This window comes from Sceloporus undulatus, chromosome 1 (assembly GCF_019175285.1).
Source record: "Sceloporus undulatus isolate JIND9_A2432 ecotype Alabama chromosome 1, SceUnd_v1.1, whole genome shotgun sequence".
NCBI lineage: Eukaryota > Metazoa > Chordata > Lepidosauria > Squamata > Phrynosomatidae > Sceloporus > Sceloporus undulatus.
Window position 1 is genome coordinate 81,199,565 of NC_056522.1, and position 18,873 is coordinate 81,218,437.

Consider the following 18,873-nt stretch of genomic DNA (forward strand, 5'->3'; position numbering starts at 1 on the left):
TAAATACTGAAAGTTCATGAATAGTAGCCAAACCTACATGGTGGAAAACCAGAATCCCTCCAAGTAAATAGGGTAGGGGGAAAGAAGATTACTACAACTGTGGCAAATGTTGTTCAGAACCTGAAAACACTAAGGTTTCTTTCATTTTCAGGTATTGTAGTATGGATATTGGCTGCTGAATTTCATGTAAAATATGAGTTTATTATGGTGTACAGCATTTTGGGAAATTGTTTCCCTGTTTTTATTTTGATTATGTTTTTATTTTTAAAGCCATTGTTTTAATTTAGCAGTTCTTGTTAGGGCCAATGGCTTAATAAATGACAAGAAGTGTTACTCCTAGTGTACATCATATTAGGAATTCACATGGATAATTCAGAATAAACAAATATGTAGGCAAAAACCTCACAATTGCACAAAAACCAAGCAAGCAAACATGGAAGCAAGAAAAATAAAAGCTCTGGTACATGGTTAAATTATTTTTAAAATCCAATATTTTGGAATGTATAACACAATAAAAAAATACTATGACTACCCCATACAAAAGACTGCTAGGATAAATGGCTTTCCTCTGAACAGATTTCCACTGTATGAAATAATGAATGGCTGAATTATCTGAACAAAAAATCCTTCTGTGAATCTTCCTTTAAACTGGTTATTCCTTTGCAATACATAAATCTTCTTACTCAGGGCACTCTGCCATCTGTTTGTTGTTGGTTATTTTTGCAGCTCTGGGGGCCAGAGGGAAAGGGGCAAAAAATTACTGCTGCTAAACAGCAAGTCAGAATTTATAGTGCAGTTTCAATGCTCAAAAGTAATTTTATTTCACCCAGGCAGACAAAACACATAACTACATAACCCAAACACAGTATTACCTGGGACAACAGGAAGAGTGGGGAGCAAGCTATTACCTAATGGCCTGTCCAACAGATTTTCCTTTTCAACTGGAGGAAAAGTGTACTGCAAGGGCAAACAAATAGCCTCCTGCTGAACACTAAGGGAAGCATTTTTTTTTTATGGTAAAAAATATCTCTGATTAACAGCCCCCCCTTTCCCTTATACTTGCTGAAAACACAATATAAAACCATGATAAATTAGACAAGCAGGAATACCTCTGTGAAATTGTTTCCTGGAGTGTAAACTGCCCCCCCCCCCCGCCAGCCATAATGAAGTTTTAAGACAACAATTCCATTTTTCAGGAAAAGAACTACACAGGACCAAGGTTAGGTAAGCACAAGAGTCTTCAAGAGAACATGTGTAAGGGAGCCATAGAGGCTGCAGGAGTTTCAGTGTGAATGCAGGTAAGTGCAGAGAAAAATTCCCTGGGGTTGAGAGCTGACACACATGTGGCCTTCCAGATGTTGCTGAAGTGAACCTTCCATCAACCACAGCCCGCATGGCCAACAGTGAAAGGTAGTATCTGCTGCAGGCCAACAACATCTGCAGGATCAACATTTCCCTCACCCTAATTGGTTTAGAATTTTGTATGATTCAGTTCATTTTAGTCTACACATGTGTGCGTGTGCGCGTGCATGCGCGCGCGCACACACACACACACATTGCTTAAGAAACAGCTAAATCATGTAAATTATAATGAGACTATCCAGCAAGCTATAACACACTCATGAAATCCAATATTCAGAAGATTCATTATAAACAGCAAAGCCAGAACCAGCTGGTTTCCACACCATCCTTTCAAAGAAGGAATGGTTGTGTTCAAGGGAGTCTCTGCCTGTGTTAGTACATAGGAGAGGACAACATAATCTCTTCTTCCAGCAGCCAAGGAGGAGATGAAGTTGCAGCAGCTGGGAGGAATACCTTCTCTCCTAACTTTGCTTCTCCTGATAAGGAGAAAGGGGTCAAAATGGTTACCACGAACAGACCTGTCACTGTTAGAAAGAGCAATAACAACCTGATCTTTAGAGGTAACAGGACTTTGTTTATCTTGGCAGTGGACTTTGCTTTCTAAGGGAGGAGAAGCGCTAGAGTATTGCCTTTAAAGAATCACCCCCCAAACACTCCAGATAAGAGGTCAGTGTCTGTCGACAACAGTTGCATCAGAGAGGCAAGGCAAGGGATAAGAGATTCCTACAAGTCTGTCTAACAGGGTGTTCTCTTCTACGTTCTAAAACAGGCAAAATGAGAATGGGTAGGGAGGCTGAATGTGTACATTTTCTACACTAAAACCATGATGTATGAACTGACTCCTTGCCACTCTTCTCTTTAAAGTATTCTGAAGTAAAGTTTCTCTGGACTATTAGGGCCCAAATCCTGCCCACCATATTATTCTATAGTTTGGTATTTTTTATTAGCAAAAGTAAAAAGAACAAATGAGATGCCTTTGTGGTTTGCATTGCATTCTAGTATGCCCTTGAAACATGTTTTTCTCCCCTGCTTTTCTACTATTACAGGCAGACTTGCCATTTACAAAAGATTTAATATCTCATACAGTTATTCTCTTTGCGTTCAATTTTACGATATGAAAAATATCCTGAATTTGTTACCAGGAACTCCAAAACCAATGGCCTTTGAGTAAGATCATGGCTTCCAAGAGAAATTTTGCAAGGTTGAACAAGACTGTGATTGGGTACAAGTGGGAGGTGGCTCTCAAAATTTAGGATTTAAGGTCCAAATGGATTCTAAATCTTTAATTAAGGGGCTCGACAGATGGGTGGCTCCGTGCCACTCCTCTTTGCCCCGCATTGTTGCTGCAGCGTGGTAAAAATGCCAAAAGCAGCTTCCTGGAAGGGGCTTAATTGGCGCACCACAATCGTATAACTTCCGGTCAGTGCTGTTTGGGCACTGAATGACGCTTGCACCACCATGGCGCCACCCGTGTGGACAGTGGCGAGCCATGATGGTGGCGTCCTTGCGAATGAGGGCTGCTGGGCATATAAATGCCCAGCCTCATCTAGCCTTAGTTCGCTGGGAGGATGCTGCAAAATGCCTGTCTGTAGCCTAGGTCTTTTCAATAAAGGTAATGGTATAACATGAAATTTTTAAATCTGCAGATTTTCCTTCTTTGTAGAAAAATGTAGTTATAATAATATGTTATATAATGAAATGGTGGCCTTCCTTGTTACAATGTCAATGCGAGCTATAATCAACATTCAGAATTCAGGTTTAAGTGAATACACACCATTTCACAGGTTGAAATGATCCGTTCATTTTATAGGAAAAAATACACCCTGGTAAGAAAATACCTGAAGAGCTACACTGTAAAATAATGCAATGGAAGGGGTTTTTTAGTAGGAGCTAATGGGGAGAGGGCCATCAGAAACTAATGGCCTCTTCCTTGGCTCCCTGGACCCCAGAGTGATGTACCATAAGAACTCTCTTCCTATAGCCTCTTGGTAAGATTTAATGGCTGCTGCTCTCCCTTTCAGAAAAGACATGCCTGGATAGTCTTTCTCCAACATAACTCAAGTAAATCTAGTTACTATGCAACTGTACATTATGACATATTAATGAATGAACATTGATGAGGGTGTGCATGAAAAGAAATCTGTTGCTATGGAACTTGAGTATTTGCATCAGATGAAAACGAGCATTTAAACAATCCCACAGTGAACTGTCCTTGTACTTCTGTGTGAAAAAATAAGTGCAAAAAAGTGTTTAGATATTTTTGACAACCAATTTTTGTGTGTGTGTGTGTGTATGAGCAAATTGGGATTCCAGAAAGTTATACTTCATTCTGAATTTCCAAATTCAGTGAGTGTTTTTAGTAACTTTTTGTCTAGATTTCCAATCTGAGACACTATCAATTATTTTGATCTCTAAAAATATTCTTGAACTGCAGGCACAGCAGCCTCAAAACCCTTGCTACATTTTTAGCAAAAGATAGCTTTAAAAGATAGCAATCAAATCAACCAGTCTTCAAATGTACCATTTTCACGAAATGAAAAAAAGAGTATCTAAAGATACTACAGAAATACATCCAAGGACTGGACACAACATCTGGAAACTGAATTCTTCCAGCACTACTATAAGGCATGCAGAACCTGTGCATAGCTTCTGAGGAGGAAACCTCTGCACCATTTAAGGACTTCTACCTTTCCAAAGCAGCTGCTCCCGAAAAGTTACCAACGATTACCTGTGGAACTGTTCACCATGTTAGGTGCCATGCTGTAAGGTGAAGCTTGAGGGTTCATCAGGCTTGAGTTGTTGTTCATTGGCTGGGTGTAGGGAGAGCTGGTTCCCATAATGCCGCTCTGATTGATGACAGGAAAACTGCCTTGCCTAAGTGAAGAGAAAGCACACACACGTGCACAAGCTCTTATTATGTTTCTTACTGCACAGGACAGTTTAGTTAGTAACAGAATTCATAATTTGGCAATCACAAAAGCCTAAGAAAGAATCAGTCAGTTAGTCTTTGCCTGCATGGAGAGGGGAGTTATTTGTTGGGAGCTTATTAATTATTATTGTATTAGTTGTTTAATTCACTCAATAGGGTCATTACTGCAATCAAGGATCATGCATTTCTTTAAATGGAGCACACATTAATTTAAAATGGACACAACCTAACATTATGTAAAGCAGTTGAAGTTGCTGAATGGCCAGCATATACAGAGTGATGGAAGCACTGAAGAGAGAAAGGAGTGCTTGCAATTGGTGTAGCAGGAGAAGCCTGAGTAACCTGTAAGTTCTTTTGATTCTACTTTGTCTTCCATACTAAAAAAACCAAGCAATGACGACAAAACAAATCAAATCAAATCAAAACACCCCCAGAGAACTGAAAAGAAAGCTACAGATACACTAATGGAGTGTACGTATACTACTTTAGCTAAGCAATTAAAAATGTATGCTTATCAAGTTTGCTTTAAAGCACTCTGGGTAACTGAATACTATAAGCACTAGACATAGCTATACCATATAGACTCTTGATGGCTCAATAATAGGTTAGACTGAAGTAGCTTTAATGGAGTTTTTGAGTGGAATCAAGTAGATACTGCTCTTTGCCTTTGTCCTTGCCCCCAAAGCTTATGTGGTACCTCATAATAGGTCTAATGTGTATGTGCATGTATTGTGTGTTATGTATGTTGTGGTTGTGTTAATGGAAATAGCCTCTGGCACCAAAGAAACTATAGTAGAATATCCAGTCCCTGGATGGAAACGACTGCAGGATGCAATATCAGTCACAAATGTGTCTCTAAACATATATTTATCCTGACTACAGGAATTTCCAGCCATTATCAAATGGTGTTAGCTGCGCATCTAATCGGCTTTTAAGTAAGTTTACACTTATGATGGGATGCCACTCTGTCACTATTTGTCTCTTAAATCAAGGAGGCAGGTCCAGTATTATCCAAAATAATCAAATTTGACTAGCACCTCAGTCTGAGCTGGCCTCAGATGTTTTACTATCTGTAGCAGAACAGCAAATGGTATTTCTCCTCACTGAAAGTGACTAGTAAACCAAAGCCAGTGAAGTTATGTTGGACCATGGGGTAGGAAATTCCACAAAAGCTTCTCCCCATGCTTGAGTGCAAAAATACAGTTGCAACTAGGCTTGCCATATCCCGCCTGGGGGGCGGGACTTTCCCACACGGTCCCGCCCCAGTTTAGCCCCTCCCCGGGACCTCCCTCCCCCAGCAAGGCCCTGGAGGCAGCTCCAGCCCTCCCCATGGCTGTGTGCCACCCTCCCCGCCTCCCTGCCTGGCTTAGCCTAGAGAGCAGGGCTTCAAGACATTCAGCCACTCAGAGCTATTGCCAGCCCACTTGGTATATATGTCTTGCAAAAGGCCTGACCTTCCAGGTTACAGTGAGCAAAGAAAAAAAAAAAAGGCCATCAATAGTTCCTGTTTCACTGGGAGCCTAAATGCCTCCTCTTTTCAATGTCTACCAGGTCAGTATTGTCGTAATTCTTTATCACAGGGTCGTTTTTGAGGCCCTAAACACCTTTCCTTGTAATATGTAAATTTCTCCGGAAGCTGACCAATGAGAAAGAAGCAATCAGCCCCCCTCCACTTGGGTTGGTTTTCAATGGCTTGGTGAAGGAAGAGATTTTGCCTTGCAAGTTGCTGGTAAATAATAGAAGGCTTTGGGGTAGCAAAGGCTGCAGAAATAGTTTGACCTCCCCCTTAAACATCCATGGCTCAGTGCTATGGGATTCTGGGAATTGTAGTTTCTTGTGGCACCAGAGCTCCTTTGACAAAAGGAAGCTGAATGGTCCACAGAGGAGGTGGGTGCAGAGCCTCTTGCGAGCAGTCTTCGGTGGAAGAGAGGAGGCTGATGGTCCTGGCCACCTCCCTTGGCTCCCTCCCTCCCTCCTCCTCCTCCTCTCAGAGCTCATTCACACTCCCTGGCTTTTCTCTCCCCCCCCCTCTGCACTTTGAGACCCCTTTAACTGCCAAAGCTCAATGCCACAATAAACTACAATTCCCAGGATTCCATAGCACTGAGCCCTGGCAGTCCAAGCAGTGTGTTTTGGACACAGAGATCCTCCAAATGAATTCAGTCCCTAGCTTTTATATCTCTCACCCACACTGCAGGAATAATAACCCACTTTGAGACTGCTTTAACTCAGTGCTAGGGAATCCTGGGAATGCTAGTGTTTGGGAGACATTGGGACTTCTCTGTCAGCTCTGAGGCCACAATAGACTACAATTCCCAGGATTCCCCAGCACTGAGCAGTCTCAAACTGGACCATTTCCTCAGTGTGGATGCACCTGGGGAGGAATTCTGGGCACTGCAGTTCAACTACGTTTGGAGGGTTATGGGACTCCCTGTCAGAGATAGCTCTGGGGCCACAATGTACTACAATTCCCAGCATTCCCCAGCACTAACCCAGGACAGTTATGTCACTCTCAAACTGGATTATTTCCTCAGTGTGGATGCAGCTTTGGTGAGGAACTCTGGGCATTTCAGTCCAGCATTGTTTTATTTCTGCAGTGCATTTTGGACCAGAGACAAGGTGACCAGGCATCCTCCTCCTTTTCCAGGATATGCCTCTTCTGTCAAATTTCAAAATGTCCTCCATTTGGATCATGGCTAAGAAGCATGGATTTATAATTACATGGGTGTTTTTAGCTTTTATTTTTGGCCATGTCCTAAATATTTTTGCTTGGGTGCCCTACATTTTGGGGTGAGGGCATTGGTCACCTTGGTCAGAGAGCTTTCCAGGGGTTAACTGCCATTCTGCTGTGGTGCTGGAACAAACCACCATTCCCAGAATTCCATAGCATTCAGCCAAGACAGTTAAAGTGGTCTCAAACCAGATGATTTCTCCAGTGTAGATGCAGCCCAAGCCTTTTGCCTCTCTTATGCCTGAGATTTCAAAGCCCAGCCTTGGCACCACAACAAACTACAAATCCCAGGATTCCATAGGATGGAGTGATGAGAGTGAAAGCAGTGTGGCAGCAGCCTAAGTGTGCTTAAGGCAGTTCTTAAGATGGTGCACCTCTTGCCTACAGAGTCTCACAAGAATTTTTGTTTAACAACTTGTACCCATTAACTCCATTTCATGTCTCCTTTATTTAGTGGGGAGGAATACAGACAAAACAAGTCAAAATGAAGAAAAACCAAAGGGTTTGTTTGTGGAATAAGCCTCTGAAATAGGCAAGAGGCAATGTTAAAATAAAGCCATGTTCAATGCTCAAATGTGCTGTTTGGAATGGGGAGAGGGGGGTGGCCAGAAAGGGAAGTACATATCCGTGATCTGTCTACGAATAATGTCAAAATGTCCTCCATTTTGATCATGCCTAAGAAACATGCATTTATATTAACATTTCTTAAAAAAGCCTCAATTTTTTGCGTGTCCTCCATTTTTATAAAATGTGTCCTACATTTGAAAATGTTGTCCTGCATTTGTCCTACATTTGTCCCGGTTTCGAGGTCCTCACTTATGGCAACCCTAGTTGCAACTAGAGATGTAGCCACACTGTAGAATTAAAGCGGTCTGACGCCACTTTAACTGCTATGACATATCCTGCAGCATCCTGGGATTTGTAGTTTGGTGAAGTATTCAACCTAGTCTATCAGAGAGCTCACCAAACTACAAATGCCAGGGTTCTGTAGGATAGAACCATGGCAGTAAAGGTGGTTACACCCAAAATAAAAATAAGTCACAATTTGCTATAGTTAATCTGCTGTGTTGGTGTTCTAATAGCAAAGCAAATCCTTGCTTCAGCTGATAATTGTACATTACTGAAGTGTGCTATACCCATCTCCATACCAGCTGGTCTTAGGAGGAAATGACATTTGTCACTTTCCACACCACAGGATCTACACACTGGGGTATAGAAAAGTTTGTGTAGGGCTAAAGATGATATGAAAATATAGGTAATCCCCAGTAAGTAGAATGGTGGTGCTGGGTGTGGGGGGGAGGATCTCCTGTCCTTCCTTTCCACACTATATTTTGTACAACAGGTATAATTGTTTCCCCTGCCCCTAAACCACATAAGCATTTAAAAAAGCTTTTATGAATTCAGGTGCAGTCCTACATATACGCATGAGTTAAGTTCCACTGAATTCAATGAACCTTATTTTTAAGCAGTTATGCTTAGGACTGTACTGTGAAACATTTACCGTACATACTCAACTATACATCCATCTCACGTATAAGTCGAGGACAAGTTCTGAGGCCAAAGTAATGGGATTTTGGTATGACCTGTGGATAAATTGAGGGTTAAACTTTGAGGCTCCTCAAGCCCATGGTGGCTCTTCAGCATTTCCCCAGCAGTGGGCCGAGGTTTTTTCTCTGCCGCAGTGAGAAAGCACCAAAGAGCCCGGTTGCAGTCATTTTTTTCCTTGGAATGGGGTTAAACAGTCACAGGCACCCTGTGCCCCTTCAATCCCATTAAGAACCTACTTCTACAGTTGATTCTGCCCGGAACAGAATGTCTTTATTGCTGGCCTGTCCAGTTATCTGCAGTGGCCAACTTGTCTTCTCACATAGGGTGAGGAGGAGGCAGGGGTGAAGAGTCAGTTGGGGGGAGAGAAGCGATGGCAAAGAAGCTATGGCAGGAGGGAGAGAAAGCATGTGTGTGTGTGTGCATGCATGCTAGACTAGGGAAAACGGGGAGGAAGGTGTGTGTGTTTGTTACTGAATGAGCTACCATCGACATTACCATATTGACCCATATATAAGTGGGATCAATTTTTGAGCACAAATTTCTTGACATATAGATGAGACGGTAATATATAGGGGTTTTTTCGCAACTGAATGTTCAAAATTACACAGGAAGATCTTTTTTATTATTATATTTGCATTGGGGTTTTTTTTTGTTTGTTTGTTTAAACAGGAAAAAGGGGACAGCCAACTCTAGGTTTATTCCTCCCCCCCCCTTTAATAAATGAAATTTCTTCAAAGAAAATAACATCTGGTATAGATAAAGAACATTTGTTCAAAGTCAGTTTTGTCCTTAACTTTGTGGATGGCAAACTTTTCTTCGTTTCTATTAAAGAGGCAAAGGACTTCCTTTGATATGAAGGAGACAACAGACACAGAATGTCATTTCTTTGACAAAGCTTGTGATAAATGGGAGAAAAATATTTAAATGCATGGCCATATAATTCTCCAAAGGAAAATGACAATGGGGGGAAAAACCCAGTATGTCTGTTTGGCAACAACTTTGGAAGCTTTTAATGATATCATCCTTTTCTTATGTAAATACTGTACCTTTAAAAATGTTCTAAAAACATGGTCAAAACAGTTACGTTGCAAAAGGTTAAGTAGAATAACCTGTCTCCTCCCTGTAACAATGTACTTGTTCTGAATTAGCAAATGCCTTATCGTCACACATTAGAAATAGTGTAGTTTTCTATTTTCACTATTTTCCTCATCTAAATCCATGACAAGATAGCCCAATTTGGATACTGGTATTATTCAGACAGAGTATCAAATCTTGGTTTGCCATAATAACTTCTCAGCAATAGTAGCAGCATGGTTTAACTACTGAGATTAAAATAGTAAATAACTGTTTGCTGAAAACCAGGATCAGAAATTATTAATGACAATGAATGAGTTTCATATTGCATCTAAACCTTAGGGGCGCCATAAGTCAAAAATGACTTGGAGGCACCCAACAACAAGACAGCATATTTGTAAGTATTTTTTCTGACTATAGAGTGGTTTGTGGGGGCTAAGATGTATTTCATCTTAAATATAACAAAACACAATATAACAAGTCTATAACAAGTCTTAATATAACAAAAATATATTCTAAAGAGAATATAGATTGGCACCATTTTGTGTGTGTGTGTGTGTTTGCGCGCCTTCAAGTTACCTGTTGACTTATGACACCACCATGTTTCAGTAGGTAATAACATTTGTGTAGTTTGTGCCATAACAAATTTGATAACTGCAAGGTGCCAGATTATTTCTCTGCAGTTTAGATTATGTTTTACAAATATATTTTTAAAAAAATCTATCTAGATATTATTTGAACTATCAGATCCTTCAAATCTGGCACAGGAAGCAGGACAAAAGGATTATTATCATAGTTTTATTAAATACTGAATAATATTTTAGTTTTTAAATTCCTTCTTTCATACATCTGTGTATCTATAAATTACTAATCCTTTTGTATGTATAAACAAGTACTTATGACAAGTACTGTAGTTCGATCCTCTTAGTTAATATAACAAATAAGACCACCAGTTGAAAAACTTCTGGATCTTCATGGAGGTTTTCAGGGCAGGGACAAGAAACATCAAATTATTGCTAGTAGCTGTACAGTAATACTGTATTGAAATAAGACCCTTTTGCCTGTATGATACAAAGAGTCAATCTATAGAGTTCTTCTTGGTGACAAAATAATATGACAATCAAAGATTCAGTGTTATGTTTGACATGTTCCATTGGGATTATAACCAATAAATACATTTTTCAGTCTCCTTTGTTTCTTCTGCAATAGACTAAGCATAGTTACCAATCTAGAAACCGAATTATAAGATCCTATAAGCAAAAAACAACAGACACTAATGACATCAATAATAAAGGTGCCTGGAAATTATCTTTACAATTTCAGTTCTATATACAGTTGAAATTGTGAGAGTACTTAAATCAATTAGTAAGACTTACTAAGATAATTTGGGGGGTTATGTAGTAGTAATTGTGGCCCTTCAAATGTTGGTCAACTCTAGCTCCCATAGACCCTTGTCCAGACAATATTATCTAGAGCTGCTGAGAGTTAGCAGCCCAACACAACCAGAGGGCCATAGTTGCCTACCCTAGAATAGAACAATAGAAAGTGAAACAAACAATAACACAGGCCTGTAAAACTGAGGGTCATAAAAACCTTTTTTTAAAAAAACAACAATATATGCTGGTTTTATACAAAATTTGGTCCACATGCCTGCTGTCAAGGGAGGGCAAGGCTGGTTCCCTCTCTTTTGCTCTACCACTGGCAAATAACTCTTCATTCAGACAGGGTTCTGAAATCTAAGAGGCTCTCCAGACCGCCTCAAAGGGGCAGGCTGGAGGCACCCAGTTTTGTTCCGGAGGGACCCTGCAGCACTCAAACCATGCGGCGTCCCTCCGGACCAAAAAGAACCAGGAAAAAACATGTTCTTCTTGGCATATGGGGACACCGTCATCAGTGCACCATTGGCACACTGTGATGCATCCACAATGCAAGCATGGCACCCAGAGGTGTGGACACGGTGCCACACTTGTGTAATGCATGTGGGCCTCGTATGGATGGCACTGTGTAAAAATGGCGCCGTCTATACATTCTAGGGTTTCGGAGCATGCAGACGCTGCACGCTCCAGAACCCTAGAATTGGCCCCAGGTCACCGCAAATCGGGGGTCTGTACCGGGCCTAAGCTGGACTGTTGTGAAGGTGATGTCTGCATGGGCCAGGATATTCTGGGAGCAGCCCATGCAGAAACCACCTTCACAACAGTCCAGCTTAGATTTCAAAACCCTGTCTGAATGAAAAGTTATTTGCCGGCCAGTGGTAGAGCAACAGAGAGGTGCCCCAATCTTCTCCCTTCATTCTGATCCTCTGTGGTTATTTGCATGTGTGTCCAGGTGTTGCCCACCGCTGCAGTTGGCTGAGCTGAGGTCAGAACATGGTGCCCAGCATCAAGCACATGTCTGGGTGCCTTATTCTGACCTCAGAATGAGCAGTAGTGGCTGTGCCAGGTAGCCCAGCAGGACACATTTTACAAAGCTGACTGGTGTCAGAATGGTCTTTGGATCTTCTCTGAAGATCCATTTTAGGAAGGCTACACCTTGGGGTTGGCACTGAATGGGCCAAATGCCATCCGGACTGTCTGTTATCTGGACTCCCTTCCGAGAGGATGGGTGCCATTTTATTTGGCCTGTGCAGACAGAGCTTAAGACAGGCTTTGACTGGATGAGTATTATTTTCTTTCTCCTGATAGGTTTGCCATCTATTGATTATACTTTGATTTCATTTCATTTTGAACACTATGAGCCATTCTTGAGTGTCATTTGTTGGCAGAAAGGTGGAGTACAACTAACTTTTAAAAATAGAAAATAAATAAACAAAAAGGGCTAAAGAATACAAATGATACAGACAGTTCAGTTAAATGGTAAAGAACACAGAAATTGGGTATAACTTATTTTTTTCTAATATTGCCAATCTTAAAATATCTCCATTGCCTGTCTCTTCGTTTTGAAGACCAAAACTACTAGTATCAACTTGCAAAACTGTGAATGGTTTTGTACTGAAATCCCTGAAAGAACGTTCTCTTCTTTTCTGTCCTGTCTGCACTTTGAGAGAAGAGATTCTGTTCCTGCTCTGCTTGTGGCCACAATTTGAAAGATGGTCTCTCTGTGTCTGGTATGCCCTTTCTTGGTTGTATTTACTGGGAACACTGCTATTTCCTAAGAGCCAGGAAACATCTTTTTATTCTTTCAAGTTTTTAAAATACCTCAGGGATCTTAAAATCATCTCATCTACTCTGTTTTATCTCTTGACTGATGTTGTTTCTTCGAAGATTATGATTATACTTTTGGCTATATATTTTCTAACATTTGTAAGCTTCCTTGTGTCCCAGAGCAAGAGGCCAGGATGTAAATAAATATATGAATGAATGAATGAATAATGTGGCTGATTGTATTTTGATATTTTTAACTTAGAAAATCATGATGAAAGCATACTTGGAAGGGACACAGATTTATTTTGCATCAGTAAAATAATGATGGATTAATTTCCTAGCGAACCCCTGGTATAGACAATGAACCTTATCACCCTAGGGAAATCCTGAAGAGGAATGGGATTTAAATGAGATTTAAATTAGAAAAAACCCACAAATGCAGGAAGTTTATCACCCAACACTACTGTCAATGTGAAATAACGTGAAGTTAAAGCAAAGGTAAAATGGAGAAAAACAGCAGCTTTTTACTTTTGGAACTTCCTGAAAGTAAAAAGCTGCCATTTTCCTCCATTACCTTCGCTTTAACTTCACGTTATTTCACTTTGGAAGTCATGTGATAAATTTCCTATGTTTGCGGGTTTTTAAAAATTGTAATTCTTGTTTAAATCCCGCTTCTCTTCAGGATTTTGATAGTGTGATAAGGTCCAATGCTGTGACAGATGAGGTATAATGTGTCAATGCATGGAGTTCCCAAAGGTAGTTTTTGAGGCGCCTAAGCCCTCCCTGGGTTTTTGAAATTTATTTATTTATTTATTTATTTATTTATTAACTAAAAATGCCATTTTGTCACATTTTTGCACTGCCAGGATGTTGTTGACTCAGGTGATGGCTTTTAAAAATTGCAAATTCCTAGTTTTAAAAGACCTCTTCAGGTTCTAAAATACCTTGAGGGACATGACAAAATTGTCTCCACACCTTCTAGAGGGTGTGAGGGGCATTATGAGATTTTCCATTCCAATTGGAAAAATGATTGGGGGGGGGGGGGCTCTCTGGGGGGGGGGGTTCCAAGAACCCATGGTGGTCTATTCTTTTTCCCAGATGCCTGGCTTTTGTCTAACCCAGCATTAGAGAATATTGATATTTTACAAGGGCCTACTACCCAGCTATGTTCCATTTGTGGGTATAGGAGGTTTCTAAAAATGTAGAACAAAGCCAGTCTTTTCTCTAGCTGCTATTCAGGGGACCACTTTGAAGAGGGACAGCACAACTGCTTTACTTTTTGTCATACAGAGGTATAGGAGTAATACAAACCCTGATATTGCTATGACAAAAGGTGTATTGAGATCCCATTGCATTGAATGCAATGAATTTCAGTGCTGTTGAGATATGAGTCATTGGTATCGATTTGATCACATAAAATTGAGAGTCTAACAAGATTCAACCAAAATGCCAAATATGTGGATGGCCAGTTGGATACCAAAGTCCAATGATGGAAGGAAGTGACTAGGATCTCAATAGGTTTCATACTAGGGAAGGTATGAAATAGACCCATTTCAATGGCATGGTACACACTGCCCCTTTTCTCGCTGGGTTGGGGGCAGGGTAGCCTCACCGGCAGCCCAGAGGCCCCAATCTGGTGCTTTTCGGGACCATGGACCATTTTGTCGCTTCTCCATGGTCCCGAAAAGGTGTGTCCTTGGGGCTTCATGCCCCAGGACACCCCGACAGGCACAGCCATGGGAGAAAGGGGTCACCTGCCCCCTTTCTCCCATGGCTTCACTCCTGCGGCTATCTGGTTCTGGTTGCCACATGGGAATGAAGCTTGCGGCACTTCAACCAGGAAATGGCACCATCATGATGCCACTTCCTGTGCACCACGTTTGGGTGCTCAGCACCGGCGTTATGGCGGCCCCTGTGTGGACAGGAGGCTGTCATGATGCTGCTGCCGCCGCCATGCACTAGGGTTAGGGAGCGTGCGGATGGTGCAGGCTGCCTAACTCTATTATCGCCACCACCACACCCCATTTTGCCTGTCTGTATCGGGCCAATGTTTTATTAACTGCTCTTAAATATTTAAGGCCTCTTCAAGAACAGAAATGTCAAAGCATGGGGCACTTCAGATCAGGCAACTGTTCTTTGAAGTATTAGTTTATGTAGCAACACAAAAAATCCCACTCTTGCTTGCCTAATACTTTGGATATATTTACTCATAGGACTCATGTATTTTCTCAGTATCTCTTTATGAACTATACAAAACATTATTTTTATATAATATAGTTGATATTATTTCCTGGGAAATTATTGAGATTGCAAGGGCCTAAATACCCTAGAGGCACCAGCTGACATCTGATCTTGGAAGCTAAACAGGGTCAGTCTTGGTTAGTACTTGGATGGGAGACCGCCAATAAATACCAGATGCTGTAGGGCGTACTTCAGAAGAAGGAACTGACAAAACCACATCTAAGTATTCCTTGCTGGAAAAAACCCTATGAAATTGATAGGGTTGCAATAAATTGACAGAAAACCTGAAGGCACATGCACAACAACTTTATGGTTAAATCAACCTAGATCTCCAAATGACTCAGCTACCCTATGGCATCCTGTGACAAGCAGCTTTCAAGACCCAGGGCATGTAGGAATTTTATCTTTTTATTCTGACTGTATGGTGCTCTTGGTTTGAGTAGAATGATAACTCAAAGTGACAAACTGTGCTACATCCATTTTACAGTATGAAGCAGAGTCCATTAAGAATGGAGCTGAGATCACCAGACTCATTTTGATTAACCTCTAGGCCACTAAACACCAATAAATATGTTGCACAGCAAGTACTAAATATATTTATATATGCTTAAGGTCACAGCATCATTTTCTGGTTACTAGGGTTAAGTTTTTTTTTAAAAAGGGAAAGGAAAGAAAATATGCTTCTGTCAGTGCTGTTTTCACTGAAGGGCTATTTGATTCACTCTTTCTGAAGGTCTTAGCATGAAAATACACTTTCATTCTGTCCCCTGCAACCTAAACTCCATTACTATGTGAGGCTAAATTAAGATTAGTTGTTGAGGTGTTTAAACCAGTTTCTAAACCTACTGTGGCATTTACAGATGAAAGCTTAACCATTCAACTGTGGAACAAAATTCAATGAGCCACATTCAACACTGGAAAGGTGTAAACACTGAAGATAATATCCTGGTTAAATTTAAGCCAGTGGGAGTTTTCTGAGCAGTGAAATCAAGATGTTGACCTTAGGTTAGGTTGAGCAAGCGATTAGACTTAATAATGTGGGGGAAAATAAAATTTTGTATTGAATAGGAGGTACCCACTTCTAGTCTGTGAACGGAATTAATAAGCTCTTGCTGCTTCAGATGCTCAGACATTTGAAATAACTCTGTGAGGCACATAACTGGATTTATAGTGACACTATCCTACCAATGTTTAACCTGGCACTACATCTAATGCTGCTAATGTAAACCAGCCCTTCTGAATTGAAAAAAATATTCCTTAAACTTAGCCAAATAAGACATTACTGTTACATTAACAGAATAAAGTATAATGCTTATATGAATGTCTCCAAAAGTACAGTCGGCCCTTCTTATACATGGATATTTTATACACGGATTCAAGCATCCATGGTTTGAAAATGTTAAAAAAAAAGTATAAATTTCAAATCTCAAACCTTGATTTTCCATTTTTTATAAGGGACACCATTTTGCTATGTCATTATATTTAATGGGACTTGAGCATACACGATTTTGTTATCCACGGGGGATCTTAGAATCAAACCCCAAAGTACAGTGGGCCCTTGGTATACGCGGGGATCCATTCCAGACCCCCCCCGCGTATGCCAAAATCCGCGTATGCTCAAGTCTCATTTGTCCCCAATGGTGGCGCTCATGCACGCATGCCGCCACTGGGCACAAAAGTCCCTCCCTCCCTCCTACCTACCTATCTACCTACCCTCCCTCCTTCCCCCTCCCCCTTCCCGCTTACCTGCTCCATCGCTGCGCCGCCGCCTCCCACATCATTGCGGCCTCTGCAGTTTAAGGGCCAGGGGCAGCTTGGAGGCCAAGAGGCCTCCAGGCTGCCCGCGGCCCTTCTTCCGTGGCGGCAAGGAGGAGGATGGGGCCAAGGCTCGTCCTCCTTGCCGCCGCCGCGGTTTAAGGGCCAGGGGCAGCTTGGAGGCCCAGAGGCCTCCAGGCTGCAGCTGGCCCTTGTTCGGCAGTGGCGAGGAGGACAAGGCCAAGCTTTGTCCTCCTCGCCACTGCAAAGGAGCCGGGTGCAGCCTGGAGGCCTCTTGGCCTTCACGAGCAGCACCCGGCCCTTGAACCGTGACAGCGGCAGTGCGGCAACGGAGCAGGTAAGCGGGTAGGGGGAGGGAAGGAGGGTAGGTAGATAGGTAGGAGGGAGGGAGGGAAAGAGGAGGGGAGGAGAGGGACTTTTGTCCCCAATGGTGGTGCGCGTGCGCGTGCACGTGCGCCGCCATTGGGGACAATTTCCCTGAATTTGCCATGCACGTATGCTCAAATCCGCGCATGGCAAATCCATGTATAAGGAGGGCCGACTGTATAGCATGGGTCCACTGTAATGGGTTAGAAATAAGAAAGAAATTGTTTTCATTTCCTGGTTCTTTATTTTGTCCCTTGAAAATGATTTTATATAGCACAACATAAATTATGTTTCTTTTTTGCTCCCAGTCCTAGACTTAATACATGAACACCACTCCTGTAAACAACTTGGGAACTTATTATGTTGTAAAGCTTGCCTCCATAAACATACTTCTGGAATGATGCCACTGGAGAACTATCCCCAAGAAATATTACTTCAGAAACTATACCCTACATGGAATTTCTAGCACACAGGGACCCCAGAACAGTTTTTAAGGTTGAGGAGCAGAAGACTGGCAAGCAGGTCATTATGAATGTTGTATATTTGCATGTATATTTTTAGAAAACAGGAAAAACAGACAATATAGTGGGAAAGAGTAATATCAGCAACTAAAGCCAAGTGATTAACATGGCAAAATAATGAATGAAATATTATAAAATTGTTTAAAGGATAAAATTAGTATCTCAAGGAAGGGGAGAAATATGTAAGATTCTATTAGGCAACTGGCAAGATGGCTACAAACTAGGGCACTTCTGACTGGTAGTTCTTCAGGGGTCTCAACTACACAAGAGTCTTGGTGGTCCTGATCCTTGCTGTCTGATAAGTTTGGGGGAGGGGGCCTAGCCCCCCCCCCAACCTAATTGTGAGCTTCAGGGGCTTGAGCCCTTCCTTAGAACAATTTAAGGAAACAAGTGTACAGATAAGACTAAAACAATCCTAAGAAGTCACAAAATGCAGTGACTAATGTCCATGCCAAACCTATCTTCATAGTTAGGGATGCAACTATGCACTTAATCTTGACATTTCTACAAGGCATGCACATAACAAGTATTTTGAGTGTGGAATCAAGTGCTACTGTGGTAGGATGATTATGAATGTCCTGCTGAAGTTACTTCCTATCATGGTGCTAAATTTCTCAGACAGCAGAAACAACAAAAACACCTTGCTCCTTGCATGGAAGCATGATGGCACAGTCTGACCTTTTCATGTCTGCATTTATATCTTTAATGTCCTTCATTTTCTCAAGTCCTTCAGGCTTGTATTTGCTCCATTCCTTTTGCTACCCATTGCTCTAATTCGTTAGCCTACACCAGTTTCACCCAAGAATGGATGCGGGCATCTCAAGAGGGTAATTTGTGTTAACATTTCAAGCAGGATTTTTTTAATGGCTGACAGACTGCAAGGGTGGCTACTTGATTACAAACCATGAAAATGTCTGTTGGAATATGCTCACAAATCAGTGCATGGCCCAAACTGGCTTGGTTTTATCTGTGCCAGGTCTGCCACATGACAATATTTCCTTTCTCTTTTAAATGTCAAAGTATGATTTGAAGGGCTGTTATTTAAACACACTGACCTGTACAATAACCAGAAGTACTTCATTTAAATCAGTCTCGAGCTGGGTCTAGCCATAAAAAGCTTATAATCTGTCATACCCTGACATCAAATGGGTTATTATAATAAGAATAATTCAGGGGTGAGAT

At 41.5% G+C, this 18,873-nt stretch overlaps 1 protein-coding gene across 5 annotated transcripts in view; it reads right to left on the bottom strand.

The window, feature by feature from the left end:
- ARID1B (AT-rich interaction domain 1B) overlaps positions 1–18,873 on the bottom strand; it is a 525,082-nt gene that overhangs the window by 72,245 nt on the left and 433,964 nt on the right. For all 5 annotated transcript variants that reach the window (XM_042445231.1, XM_042445228.1, XM_042445230.1 and 2 more), the window contains one exon: positions 4,091–4,236. In XM_042445231.1, coding sequence (XP_042301165.1) covers positions 4,091–4,236 — 146 coding nt within the window. The remainder of the gene's footprint in view (positions 1–4,090; positions 4,237–18,873) is intronic.